At 48.7% G+C, this 13,343-nt stretch overlaps 1 protein-coding gene across 2 annotated transcripts in view; it reads left to right on the plus strand.

The window, feature by feature from the left end:
* pgap2 (post-GPI attachment to proteins 2) overlaps positions 1-13,343 on the plus strand; it is a 29,475-nt gene that overhangs the window by 1,728 nt on the left and 14,404 nt on the right. For both annotated transcript variants that reach the window (XM_073044405.1, XM_073044406.1), the window contains exon 2: positions 6,390-6,555. In XM_073044405.1, coding sequence (XP_072900506.1) covers positions 6,390-6,555 — 166 coding nt within the window. The remainder of the gene's footprint in view (positions 1-6,389; positions 6,556-13,343) is intronic.

Genomic DNA, 13,343 nt, shown 5'->3' on the forward strand with positions numbered 1-13,343 from the left:
GGAGTTGTGTAAGATGTTAGTGAGGTCTAACTTGGAATATTGTGTGTAGTTTTGGTCACCTACCTACAGGAAAAATGTAAGTAAAGTTGAAAGAGTGCAGAGAAAATTTAGGAGGATGTTGCCAGGATTTGAGGTTAGGACTTTATTCCTTTGAATGTAGAAGATTGAGGGGCAATTTACTAGAGGTAGACAAAATTATGAGGGATATAGATAGGGTAAGTGCAAGCAGGCTTTTTCCACTGAGGTTGGGTGGGATTACAACCAGCAGACAAAGGTTAAGAGTGAAAGGTGAAAAGTTTAAGGAGAAGATGAGGGAGATCTTCTTCACTCAGATGGTGGTGAGAGTGTGGATTGAGCTGCCAGCACAACTGGGGTGGATGCAGATTTGATTTTCAATATTTAAAAGAAATATTGGAAAATACACAGGTGATAGGAGTATGGAAGGCTATGGTCTGGGTGCAGGTCAATGGGACTAGACTGATTAATGGTTTGGCATGGATTAGATGGGCCGAAGGCCTGTTTCTGTGCTGTAGTGTTCTATCACTCTACTGGGAACATGAGGTGTAAAGAATCCTCAAAAGTGAATTAGTAGGTTGTAGAATCAGTTTAGAGTAGTGTGATTGAAGTTATCCACGTCAGTTCAGGAGCCTGATGGTTGAGGGGTAATAACTGTTCCTGAACCTGCTGGTGTGGGATCTGATGGTTGAGGGGTAATAACTGTTCCTGAACCTGGTATTGTGGGACCTGCTGGTTGAGGGGTAATAACTGTTCCTGAACCTACTGGTGTGGGACCTGATGGTTGAGGGGTAATAACTGTTCCTGAACCTGGTGGTGTGGGATCTGATGGTTGAGGGTAATAACTGTTCCTGAACCTGGTGGTGTGGACCTGATGGTTGAGGGGTAATAACTGTTCCTGAACCTGGTGGTGTGGGACCTGATGGTTGAAGGGTAAAACTGTTCCTGAACCTGGTGGTGTGGGACCTGATGGTTGAGGGTAATAACTGTTCCTGAACCTGGTGGTGTGGACCTGATGGTTGAGGGGTAATAACTGTTCCTGAACCTGGTGGTGTGGGACCTGATGGTTGAGGGGTAATAACTGTTCCTGAGCCTGGTGGTGTGGGACCTGATGGTTGAGGGGTGATAACTGTTCCTGAGTCTGGTGGTGTGGACCTGATGGTTGAAGGGTAATAACTGTTCCTGAACCTGGTGGTGTGGGACCTGATGGTTGAGAGGTAATAACTGTTCCTGAACCTGGTGGTGTGGGACCTGATGGTTGAGGGTAAATAACTGTTCCTGAACCTGGTGAAGTGGGACCTGATGGTTGAGGGGTAATAACTGTTCCTGAGCCTGGTGGTGTAGGATCTGATGGTTGAGGGGTGATAACTGTTCCTGAACCTGGTGGTGTGGGACTTGATGGTTGAGGGGTAATAACTGTTCCTGAGCCTGGTGGTGTGGGACCTGATGGTTGAGGGGTGATAACTGTTCCTGAACCTGGTGGTGTGGGACCTGATGGTTGAGGGGTAATAACTGTTCCTGAACCTGCTGGTGTGGGATCTGATGGTTGAGGGATAATAACTGTTCCTGAACTTGGTGGTGTGGGACCTGATGGTTGAGGGTAAATAACTGTTCCTGAACCTGGTGGTGTGGGACCTGATGGTTGAGGGTAAATAACTGTTCCTGAACCTGGTGGTGTAGGATCTGATGGTTGAGGGGTGATAACTGTTCCTGAACCTGGTGGTGTGGGATCTGATGGTTGAGGGGTAATAACTGTTCCTGAGCCTGGTGGTGTAGGATCTGATGGTTGAGGGGTAAATAACTGTTCCTGAACCTGGTGGTGTGGGACCTGATGGTTGAGGGTAAATAACTGTTCCTGAACCTGGTGGTGTAGGATCTGATGGTTGAGGGGTGATAACTGTTCCTGAACCTGGTGGTGTGGGATCTGATGGTTGAGGGGTAATAACTGTTCCTGAGCCTGGTGGTGTAGGATCTGATGGTTGAGGGGTAAATAACTGTTCCTGAACCTGGTGGTGTGGGACCTGATGCTTCTGTTGCCCCCTGCCCGCTGGAAGTAGTGAGAAGAGAGTGTGGCCTGGATGGTGGGAACCTTTTTATAAATTTTTTTAATTGAATTTTCAAATGGTTACAGAAGGAAAAAAAAATTATCAACCCTTCCCCCCTCCCCTTAACCTCTCCCCCCTACATATCCGTGTAGAAAGAGAGAAAAGAGAAAAAAAAGAAAGAAAGAAAGAATGCCTGGATATCGGAAGATCCCCACATGCTCCACAGAGTTCATAATAGCTTTAGTATGTATATTTATTTCTTTCCCCAAATAACCAATAATTTTATCTTTGGAGCACCTATATATTTAATCCTATCTTTTGTAAATAAGGGCGCCAAATTTTCAGAAATATTTCATATTTATCTCTTAAATTATAAGTAATTTTTTCAAATGGAATGCAGCTAAAAGCAATATCTATTTTCATTTTCTTAATGTATGTTAAAATTCTTTTTCTTTTCACCGGTCCATTAAGCCCATTAACATTAAAACTTTAAAAATTCAGTAAATTAGTCATTATTTTTAACAGGGTTACTCCAGTCTATAGTAATACCTAACTTTTCAACTTTCGTAGTACCTTGGGGAATCTTTTTAAAATTCTCAGTGTTGCTATGTGTCTCCCCCCCCCCCCCCCCCCCGATTGTCCAGGCAAAGAAAGAAAGATTAAAAAGAAATAGATTATAAAGGAAAAAATAACAAAATACCCCCCTACTAATGTTGTGAATAAAAAAGAACACAACATTACCCCCCTCCGTTGTACGGGTCATGGCAATCGCCAGGATTACACACGTGAATCCCGTAGCAATCGATCCGAAGTTCCCCCAGCTCCCCCGTAACATAAAAATGTATATATAAGAGAAGAAAAAATAATATCACTACTCTCGATTAATATTTCTCAAAGTTTTACCTTTCTCCCCCTGTATCATATAATTAAGAATATATTTAAATATTCTTCTGTCCTTAAACATCCATCAACTCCATTCACTGTCCCTGTCTTCATCTTTAATCCATTTCACTTTTAAATCTTTGGCTGTGGTTAGCGAATATTTGGGAGTTCTTGTGCAAAGTCTTCCGCATCCCGATAATCAATAAAAGATCTTTTTCCATTATCCAAAAAAATTATCAGGGTTGCCGGGTGGCGCAATATAAATTTATAACCCTTTTCCCATAAAACTTCTTTCGCTGGGTTAAATTCCTTCTTTCTCTTCAAAAGGTCATAACTTATATCAGGGTAGAAAAGAACTGTTTTCCCTTCTATCATCAATGGCCCGTTTCTCTTTCTGGCACGTTGGGCAGCCGCCTTCAGGATCTTTTCTTTATCTTGATATCTTAAGCATTTTATCAAGATTGATCGTGGGTTTTGATCAACTTGAGGTCTTGATCTTAAGGCTCTGTGAGCCCTTTCAATTTCAATTAACTGGGTTCCTTCTTCCATTTCCAAAATTTCCAGAATCCATTTTTGAAAAAAATTTATTGGATCCTCTCCCTCTATACCTTCTTTAAGTCCAACAATCTTAATATTATTTCGTCTGTTAAAATTTTCAAGTACATCCACTTTTTCCAACAACCATTTTCTTTCTGATGTCCAGGCAGAAATATTATCTTCCATTTTATTCACTCTATCAATGGTGTCTCCCGTTGTTTCTTCCAAGTTTTTAATTTTCTTGTCCATTTTGTCCTGTCTTTTCATCATTTTATCAAACATAATCTTCATATTTTTAATATCTTTTTATTACTTTTAATGCTGTTAATTCATGCATTATTTGCACCAAAGATTTTTGTATGTCTCCAATATCACCTCCAACCTCTTCCTGTTGTTCTTCTTTGTTTGTCTCTTCATCTTCATCTGATTTATCCAGAGAATCTGATTCCACATCATATTCACTTTCACTTTCAGTTCCGATCATAGCTGGGATTTGTAGTTTGGGTTGCTCGTGTTTGCGCATGCCCCTTCCTTCACGCATGCGCAATTCCTGTTGCTCTTTTTCTTTGGAAACGGTTGATGTTGCCGCGGTTTCCTGTTCTGTATCGCCGGAGGTAAAATGCACTTGAGCCCGAGGCTCTTTCATGGCTGCCGGCCTTGATTCTTTTCCAACTTGTGTTGTCTTCAAAGTAGTAGTTTTCTTCTGCTTCTGTTTAGGAGACATATCTTAAGACAATCCTGAGTAGTTTATAAGTAATTTTTAAAAAGTATTTACTAACTTTTCTTCACTTAAACATTATTTTACTGGTTTTTTACGGGAGAGCTGGATTTCCACGTCTCGATCCTACGTCATCATGTGACGTTCCCCCGATGGTGGGATCCTTGATGATGAATGCTGCTTTCTTGTGGCTGTGTTCGGTATGGATGTGCTCAGTGGTGAGGAGGGTCTTGTCTGTGGTGGCTGAGGCTGTATCCACCACTTTCTGTAGACATTTCTGTTCCTGGGTATTGGCATTTTCACACCAGGCCGTGATATAACTGTTAGTGTACTCTCCCTTGTACATCGTTTTCCATACCAGGCCATGAAACAACCAGTTAGTAGATACTCTCGCTTGTTCATCTTTTGAAGTTTTTCAAAGGTTTGGTGACATGCCAATATACCCAAACTTCTAAGGAAGTAGAGGCACTGCCATACCTTCTTAGTAATGGCATTTAAGTGCTCAACCCAGGACAGATCTCCTGAATAACACCAAGGAATTTAAAAACACTGACCCTCTGCACCTCTGATTCCCTGATCAGGACTGGCTCATTGACCTCCGTTTCTTCCTCCTGAAGTCAATAATCAGCTGCTTGGTCTTGCTGACATTGAGTGAGAGGTCGTTGTTGTGACACCACTCAGCCAGATTTTCAGTCTCCCTGCTATATGCTGATTTGTTACCACCCTTGATTCGGACTACAGATACACACCCCCGACCCTCAATAGCCACTGAGACATTGAGGAACAGATGTACGGGAGAGTAAGGAAAGATGTAAAAACAATAAGGTTGTTGTCATGGTGGACTTCCATTTCCCTAATATTAACTGGAATTTTCTGTGTACAAGAGGTTTAGATGGGGCAGAGTTTGTTAGGTGGTTCCAGAAAGGTTTCTTAAATCAATAAGTAGATAGTCTAACAAGAGGAGAAGCCATATTAGACCTGGTCTTGGGTAATGAGCTTGGCCAGGTGACTGACCTTTCAATGGGAGGTCTCAGGGAACAGGGACCACCTCTCCTTAAGTTTTAAGACAGCTGTCGTTAACTTGGGCCTTGTGGGAGAGTACTACATTAGAACAGGCTGAACTATGAGAGCATTGAAAAGAAACTAGGCAGAGTTAATTGGGAGCAGCTGGTTTTGGGCAAGTCCACATCTGACCCGTGGAGGGTGTTTAAAGACCAACTACACAGAGTGCAGGACAGGTATGTTCCGGTCAGAGAGAAGGAAGAGGATGGCAAAGTCAGGGAACTCTGGATGTTGAGAGAGGCGGTGAAGTTAGTCAAGAAGAAAATGGAAATGTACTCTGTTTAGGGGGCTAAGATCAAACAGACCTCGGGGATTATAAAAAGCTAGAAAGGAATCAGGAAAGCCAGGAGAGGCACTGAACAGTCACCGGCAAGTAGGGTTAAAGTGAATTCCAAGGCATTCAATACATACATCAAGAGCAAGAGGATTGGTGAAGGATTCAAAGGTTATGGGACAAAGACTGAGGCAGGGGTTGAGATGGGCATTAAGTCAGCTGAGATGGAATGCTGGAGTAGACTTGATGGGCTGAATGGCCTAATTCTGCTCCTGTGTCTTTTGTTTTTTTCCAAGTTTTTTACACGGATGTCTTGTGGAATTTGCTGCCAGGGCTGGAGGTGGAGGCAAATATGACAAGGTGTTCAAGAGACTCTAAGATGGGCACATGATGTGGAGAGGATGTTTCCTATAGTGAGTGAGCCTTGGACCAGAGGACACAGCCTCAGAATAGAGGGACATCCATTTAGAACAGAGATAAGAAAGAATTTATTTATCCAGTGGGAAGTAAACTTGTGGAATTCATTTCCACAGCTGGCTGTGGAGGCTAAGTCACTGGGTTTATTTAAAGCAGAGGTTGCTAGGTTCTTAATCAGAAAGGCATCAACGATTATAGGGAGAATGCAGGAGAAGGGGTTGAGTGGGATAATAAATCAGTCGGGATAGAATGGTGGAACATTTGATGGGCCGAATAGCCTAATACTGCTCTGATGCCTTATGGTGTTATGGAATGTGCAGCAAATGGAAGGATATGGACATAGTGTTGGCAGAAGGGAGTGATCTAGAGGGGTATTTGATTCAGCTGTTTTATGTTATATAATGCCATTGGTCTCACCTGCACTGTATTTGGTTCACAGGCTGCTGCCCACATTCCTCCCTGTGGACAAGGACCCTGGCTTACTGCGGCTGCGCTTCACCACCCTGGCCGTCGCCACGGTGACCTGCCCGCTCTTTGGCTTCCTGTTTTGCGTCGCCTGGTCTCTGCTGTTTAACTTTGAAGAGACAACGGCAACTCACTGTAGGGTGAGGACAGCATCGATGATCGGTGCAGACCCATTCTGATGGGAGAAGTTTAGGCCAAACTCCCACGTATTCGGCCCATTGTTTTATATCCTAGTCCCTGAGCCTGTGTTATCCAATTGTCAGATGTACGAACAGGAGAGATATTCCCCTAAACCTGTGTCGCTGATCTCTGTGGTGAAGATTGAGAGGGCACAGCAAGTATTCAGATTGGGATTTATTTATCGTGCGTACTTAGAGACATACAGTGAAATGCATTGTCGTGTTAACAAAAACACCCCCAAGGGTGTGCTGGGGGCAGCCCTCACACATTCCAACGCCAATAGCAGAACCACACAGAACATAACAAGTGGCAAAGCAACTACAGCAAAGCAAATCCCGTTCCTCTCGCCCTCTCCCCCATCCCACCTGCCTGCCTACACACATACACCAGGACAGGCTGTCTCCAGTTGATTTGCAGCCTCTCAGATACTGGGCCTTCAACTTCGCCAGCACACTCGGGCACCGGCCAATGAGGCCTCGACTTGACCCTCTAGCTTCGGAATTTTGTCTGGGCTGCAGTGATTGAGTTGTAAGGAGAGGCTGGACAAGCTGGGACAGGTTTCCCCGGAGTGAAGGAGGCGGAGGGGTGACCTGATAGAGGTTTATAAAATCATGAGGAACACTCATATGGTGAATGATTACGGTCTTTTCCCCAGGCTAGGGAGGGGAGTCTGAAACTGGAAGGTGCAAGGTTTAAGGTGAGAGGTGAAAGGATTAAGGGGTATGAGGGGAAAGCGTTTCACACAGAGGGTGTGAGTGTGTGGAATGAGCTGTCAGAGGAAGTGGTAGAGGTTGGTACAATATAATGTTGAAAAGACACTTGGGCAGGTACACATAGCCAAGGTTTAGAGGGATATGGCCAAATGAGATTTAAAGATTAGCTTCATTTGTCACATGTACATCAAAGCATACAGTGAAATGTGTCATTTGCATTAATGACAGCACAGTCTGAGGATGTGCTGGGCACAGCCCACGAGTTTTGCTATGTTTGTGGGCCAACTTGGTTTACCCACAACTTACTAACCCTAACCCAACTCCCCTTCACCCCCCCCCCCCCCCCCGAGCTGTAGTAGTGTCACACTGACCGCTACACTAATATACTACTGTGGCACCCTAATAACCTATTCATTAACGTACTAGCATCTTTGGAATATGGGAGGAAATCAGAGCACTCGGAGAAAACCCACAATGTCACAGGGAGAAGTGTAAAAACTTCTTACTGCCAGCGCTGGAGTTGAGCTCTGAACTCCGGGCTGTAATAGTGCCGCACCATCTGTTACACTACTGTGGCGCTCTGCTAACCTACTCACTTACCTACTGACTCATCCTCTTGGGATGTAGCAGCCTGGAGCACCTGGGGGGGACCCACGTGGGGAAGAAAGCTGCAAGCACCTCATGGAAACTAGACAGGCTGGGAATCTAGACAGTAGGTGCAGGAGTAGGCCATTCGGCCCTTCTAGCCAGCACCGCCATTCACTGTGATCATGGCTGATCATACACAATCAGTACCCCGTTCCTGCCCTCTCCCCATATCCCTTGACCCCGCTATCTATAAGAGCTCTATCTAACTCTCTCTTGAATGCATCCAGAGACTTGGCCTCCACTGCCTTCTGGGGCAGAGCATTCCACATATCCACCACTCTCTGGGTGAAAAAGTTTTTCTGCATCTCTGTTCTAAATGGCCTACCCCTTATTCTTAAACTGTGGCCTCTAGTTCTGGACTCACCCATCAGCGGGAACATGCTTCCTGCCTCCAGCGTGTCCAATCCCTTAATAATCTTATATGTTTCAATCAGATCCCCTCTCATCCTTCTAAATTCCAGTGTATACAAGCCCAGTCGCTCCAATCTTTCAACATATGACAGTCCTGCCATTCCGGGAATTAACCTTGTGAACCTACGCTGCACTCCCTCAATAGCAAGAATGTCCTTCCTCAAATTTGGAGACCAAAACTGCACACAATACTCCAGGTGTGGTCTCACTAGGGCCCTGTACAGCTGCAGAAGGACCTCTTTACTCCTATACTCAATTCCTCTTGTTATAAAGGCCAGCATGCCATTAGCTTTCTTCACTGCCTGCTGTACCTGCATGTTTGCTTTCATTGACTGATGTACAAGAACACCTAGATCTCGTTGTACTTCCCCTTTTCCTAACTTGACTCCATTTAGATAGTAATCTGCCTTCCTGTTCTTGCCACCAAAGTGGATAACCTCACATTTATCCACATTAATCTGCATCTGCCATACATTTGCCCACTCACCCAACCTGTCCAAGTCACCCTGCATTCTCATAACATCCTCCTGACATTTCACACTGCCACCCAGCTTTGTGTCATCAGCAAATTTGCTAATGTTACTTTTAATCCCTTCATCTAAATCATTAATGTATATTGTAAACAGCTGCGGTCCCAGCACCGAACCTTGCGGTACCCCACTGGTCACAGCCTGCCATTCCGAATTTTTGAAATCATGAGGGGCTCAGATAAGGTCATAGTTTTCCCTAGGGTAGAGAAATCTAAAACTAGAGGGCAGAGGTTTAAGGTGAGAAGGAAAAGATTTGAAGTGGACCTCAGGGATAGGTTTTTCACCCTCGGATGGGAATGTGAAATGAGCTGCCGGAGGAAGTGGTAGAGGTAGGTACGTCTGATTGCTCCTGATTTCTCTGCTGGTGGAGGTGATGAACCTGTGGAGTTTTCACTGGGAGTGGGGATAAAACTGCTGAAAGTGGGGGGGGGTGGGAATAGATTTCTAGGTGCAAGCGGTATGTGGAGATTGTGGACATGTGCCGTTGAGGTAAGTGATCTGGCACAGTCTGACGTGTAGCGTAGCGGTTAATACAACGCTATTACAGCTCGGGGTGTCGGAGTTCGGAGTTCAATCCCGGTGCCGGCAGTAAGGAATTTGTGCGTCCTTCTGTGGTGCATGTAGTCTTCTCCGGGTGCTCCGGTTTCCTCCCACTGGTCAGTCGGTTAATTGGACAGTTTAAATTGTCCTTTCATTGGGCTGGGGTGAAATGGGTGGTTGCTGGATGGTGAGGCTCATTGGGCCGGAAAGGTCTGTTCCATGCTGTATCTCTAAATAAATAAAATAGTCACACAGGCCATTCGGCCCATCAAGCCCATACCAGCCACTTACACTGATCTATTCTCCCACTCTCCCCACACACCAATCACTCACCCACACACTCAGGGCGACTTATGTCGGCCAGTTAACCACCAACCTGCGCATCTTGGGGATGTAGCAGGAAACTCCTAACAACGGAGGCATATAGACCGTGTGCATTAGTATAATTTGGTATTATATTCAGTACTGACAGTAACAGGGAAAGATAGAGTGGACATGGAGAGAATGTCTCCTCTCTAGGATCAGAGGGCACAGCCTCAGAATAGAGGGACGATCATTTAGAACAGATGAAGAGGAATTTCTTTAGCTGGAGGAACCTGTGGAATTCAATGGCATGGACAGCTGTGGAGGCCAAGTCATTCGGTATATTTAAAGCAGAGGCTGATAGGTTCTTGGTAAGGGCGTCAAAGATTATGGTGAGAAGGCTGGACAATGGGGTTGAGAGGAATGGTAGAACAGACTCAGTGGGCTGAATGACCTAACTGTTCCTAATACTTATGGAAAACATGCATGCACCACACACACAGACAGTGGCAGAGGTTGGGATTGACCCTGGGTCTTGTGAACTGTGAGACAGTGGCACTACCTGCTGCACCAAAGTCAACGACCAGTTTATTGTCAGATCACAAGTCTGACAGGTGTCAGGAAAATCTTACTTGCAACAGCGTCACAGGCACAGAGCATCATATAAGTGGCATTCAGAAGAAAAACATGCTGTTTCTCAATGCCTTGGTGACCATGTCTCAAATCCACCCTCTCTTAAATTCCAGCCGCCTAGGTTGTCCCCTGTACCTACTTCTCCAAACACCACCCCTCTCCAAAACACCACCCTCTCCAAACACCACCCCTCTCCCAACACCACCCCTCTCCAAACACCACCCCTCTCCCAACACCCACCCTCTCCAAACACCACCCCTCTCCCTACACCACCCCTCTCCAAACACCACCCCTCTCCAAACACCACCCCTCTCCCAAACACCACCCCTCTCCCAACACCACCCCTCTCCCAACACCACCCCTCTCCCTACACCACCCCTCTCCAAACACCAACCCTCTCCCTACACCACCCCTCTCAAACACCACCCCTCTCCAAACACCCACCCCTCTCCAAACACCACCCCTCTCCTACACCACCCCTCTCCAAACACCACCCCTCTCCAACACCACCCCTCTCCCAACACCACCCCTCTCCCTACACCACCCTCTCCAACACCACCCCTCTCCCAACACCACCCCTCTCCCAACACCACCCCCTCTCCAAACACCACCCCTCTCCCAACACCACCCCTCTCCAACACCACCCCTCTCCAAACACCACCCTCTCCCTACACCACCCCTCTCCCAACACCACCCCTCTCCAAACACCACCCCTCTCCAAACACCACCCCGCTCCAAACACCACCCCTCTCCCAACACCACCCCTCTCCAAACACCACCCCTCTCCTACACCACCCCTCTCCTACACCACCCCTCTCCCAACACCACCCCTCTCCCTACACCACCCCTCTCCCAACACCACCCCTCTCCCAACACCACCCCTCTCCCAACACCACCCCTCTCCAAACACCCACCCCCTCCAAACACCACCCCTCTCCCTACACCCCCCTCCTACACCACCCTCTCCAAACACCACCCCGCTCCAAACACCACCCCTCTCCCTACACCACCCCCTCCCTACACCACCCCTCTCCCACACCACCCCTCTCCAAACACCACCCCTCTCCCTACACACCCCTCTCCCAACACCACCCCTCTCCAAACACCACCCCTCTCCAAACACCCCCCTCTCCAAACACCACCCCCTCCCTACACCACCCCTCGCCAAACACCACCCCTCCAAACACCACCCCTCTCCAACACCACCCCTCTCCCAACACCACCCCTCTCCCAACACCACCCCTCTCCCAACACCAACCCCTCTCCCAACACCACCCCTCTCCCAACCCACCCCTCTCCAAACACCACCCCCTCTCCCAACACCACCCCTCTCCCAACACCACCCCTCTCCCAACACCACCCCTCTCCCAACACCACCCCTCCCCAACACCACCCCTCTCCAACACCACCCCTCTCCCAACACCACCCTCTCCCAACACCACCCCTCTCCAAACACCACCCCTCTCCCAACACCACCCCTCCCCAACACCACCCCTCTCCCAAACACCACCCCTCCCCTACACCACCCCTCTCCCTACACCACCCCCTCCAAACACCACCCCTCCTCCCTACACCACCCCTCTCCCAACACCACCCCTCTCCAAACACCACCCCTCCCAACCACCACCCCTCTCCAAACACCACCCCTCTCCCTACACCACCCCTCTCCAAACACCACCCCTCTCCAACACCACCCCTCTCCAACACCACCCCTCTCCCAACACCACCCCTCTCCCAACACCACCCCTCTCCCAACACCACCCCTCTCCCAACACCACCCCTCTCCCTACACCACCCCTCTCCAAACACCACCCCTCTCCAAACACCACCCCCTCTCCCCAACACCACCCCTCTCCCAACACCACCCCTCTCCCAACACCACCCCTCTCCCAACACCACCCCCTCCCCAACACCACCCCTCTCCCTACACCACCCCTCCCTACACCACCCCTCTCCCAACACCACCCCTCTCCCTACACCACCCCTCTCCAACACCACCCCTCTCCCTACACCACCCTCTCCCAACACCACCCCTCTCCCAACACCACCCCTCGCCCAACACCACCCCTCTCCCAACACCACCCTCTCCAACACCACCCCTCTCCAAACACCACCCCCTCCACACCACCCCAAACACCACCCCTCTCCCTACACCACCCCTCCCTCTCCCTACACCACCCCTCCCAAACACCACCCCTCGCCCTACACCACCCCTCTCCAAACACCACCCCCTCTCCCAAACACCACCCCTCTCCCAACACCACCCCTCTCCCTACACCACCCCTCCCAAACACCACCCCTCTCCTAACACCACCCCTCTCCAAACACCACCCCTCCCAAACACCACCCCTCTCCCTAACACACCCCTCTCCAACACCACCCCTCTCCCAAACACCACCCCTCTCCCTACACCACCCCTCTCCAAACACCACCCCTCTCCAACACCACCCCTCTCCCAACACCACCCCTCTCCAAACACCACCCCTCTCCAAACACCACCCCTCTCCCTACAACCACCCCTCTCCAAACACCACCCCTCTCCAAACACCCTCCCCTCTCCAAACACCACCCCTCTCCCAACACCACCCCTCTCCCGACACCACCCCTCTCCAAACACCACCCCTCTCCAAACACCACCCCTCTCCCGACACCACCCCTCGCCCACACCACCCCCTCTCCAAACACCACCCCTCTCCAAACACCACCCCTCTCCCTACACCACCCCTCTCCCAACACCACCCCTCTCCCAACACCACCCCCTCCCTACAACCACACCCTCTCCAACACCACCCCGCTCAAACACCACCCCTCTCCCTACACCACCCCTCTCCCTACACCACCCCTCTCCCAACACCACCCCTCTCCAAACACCACCCCTCTCCCTACACCACCCCTCTCCCTACACCACCCCTCTCCCTACACCACCCCTCTCCAAACACCACCCCTCTCCAAACACCACCCCTCTCCCAA

Source organism: Hemitrygon akajei, chromosome 4 (assembly GCF_048418815.1).
Source record: "Hemitrygon akajei chromosome 4, sHemAka1.3, whole genome shotgun sequence".
Lineage (NCBI taxonomy): Eukaryota > Metazoa > Chordata > Chondrichthyes > Myliobatiformes > Dasyatidae > Hemitrygon > Hemitrygon akajei.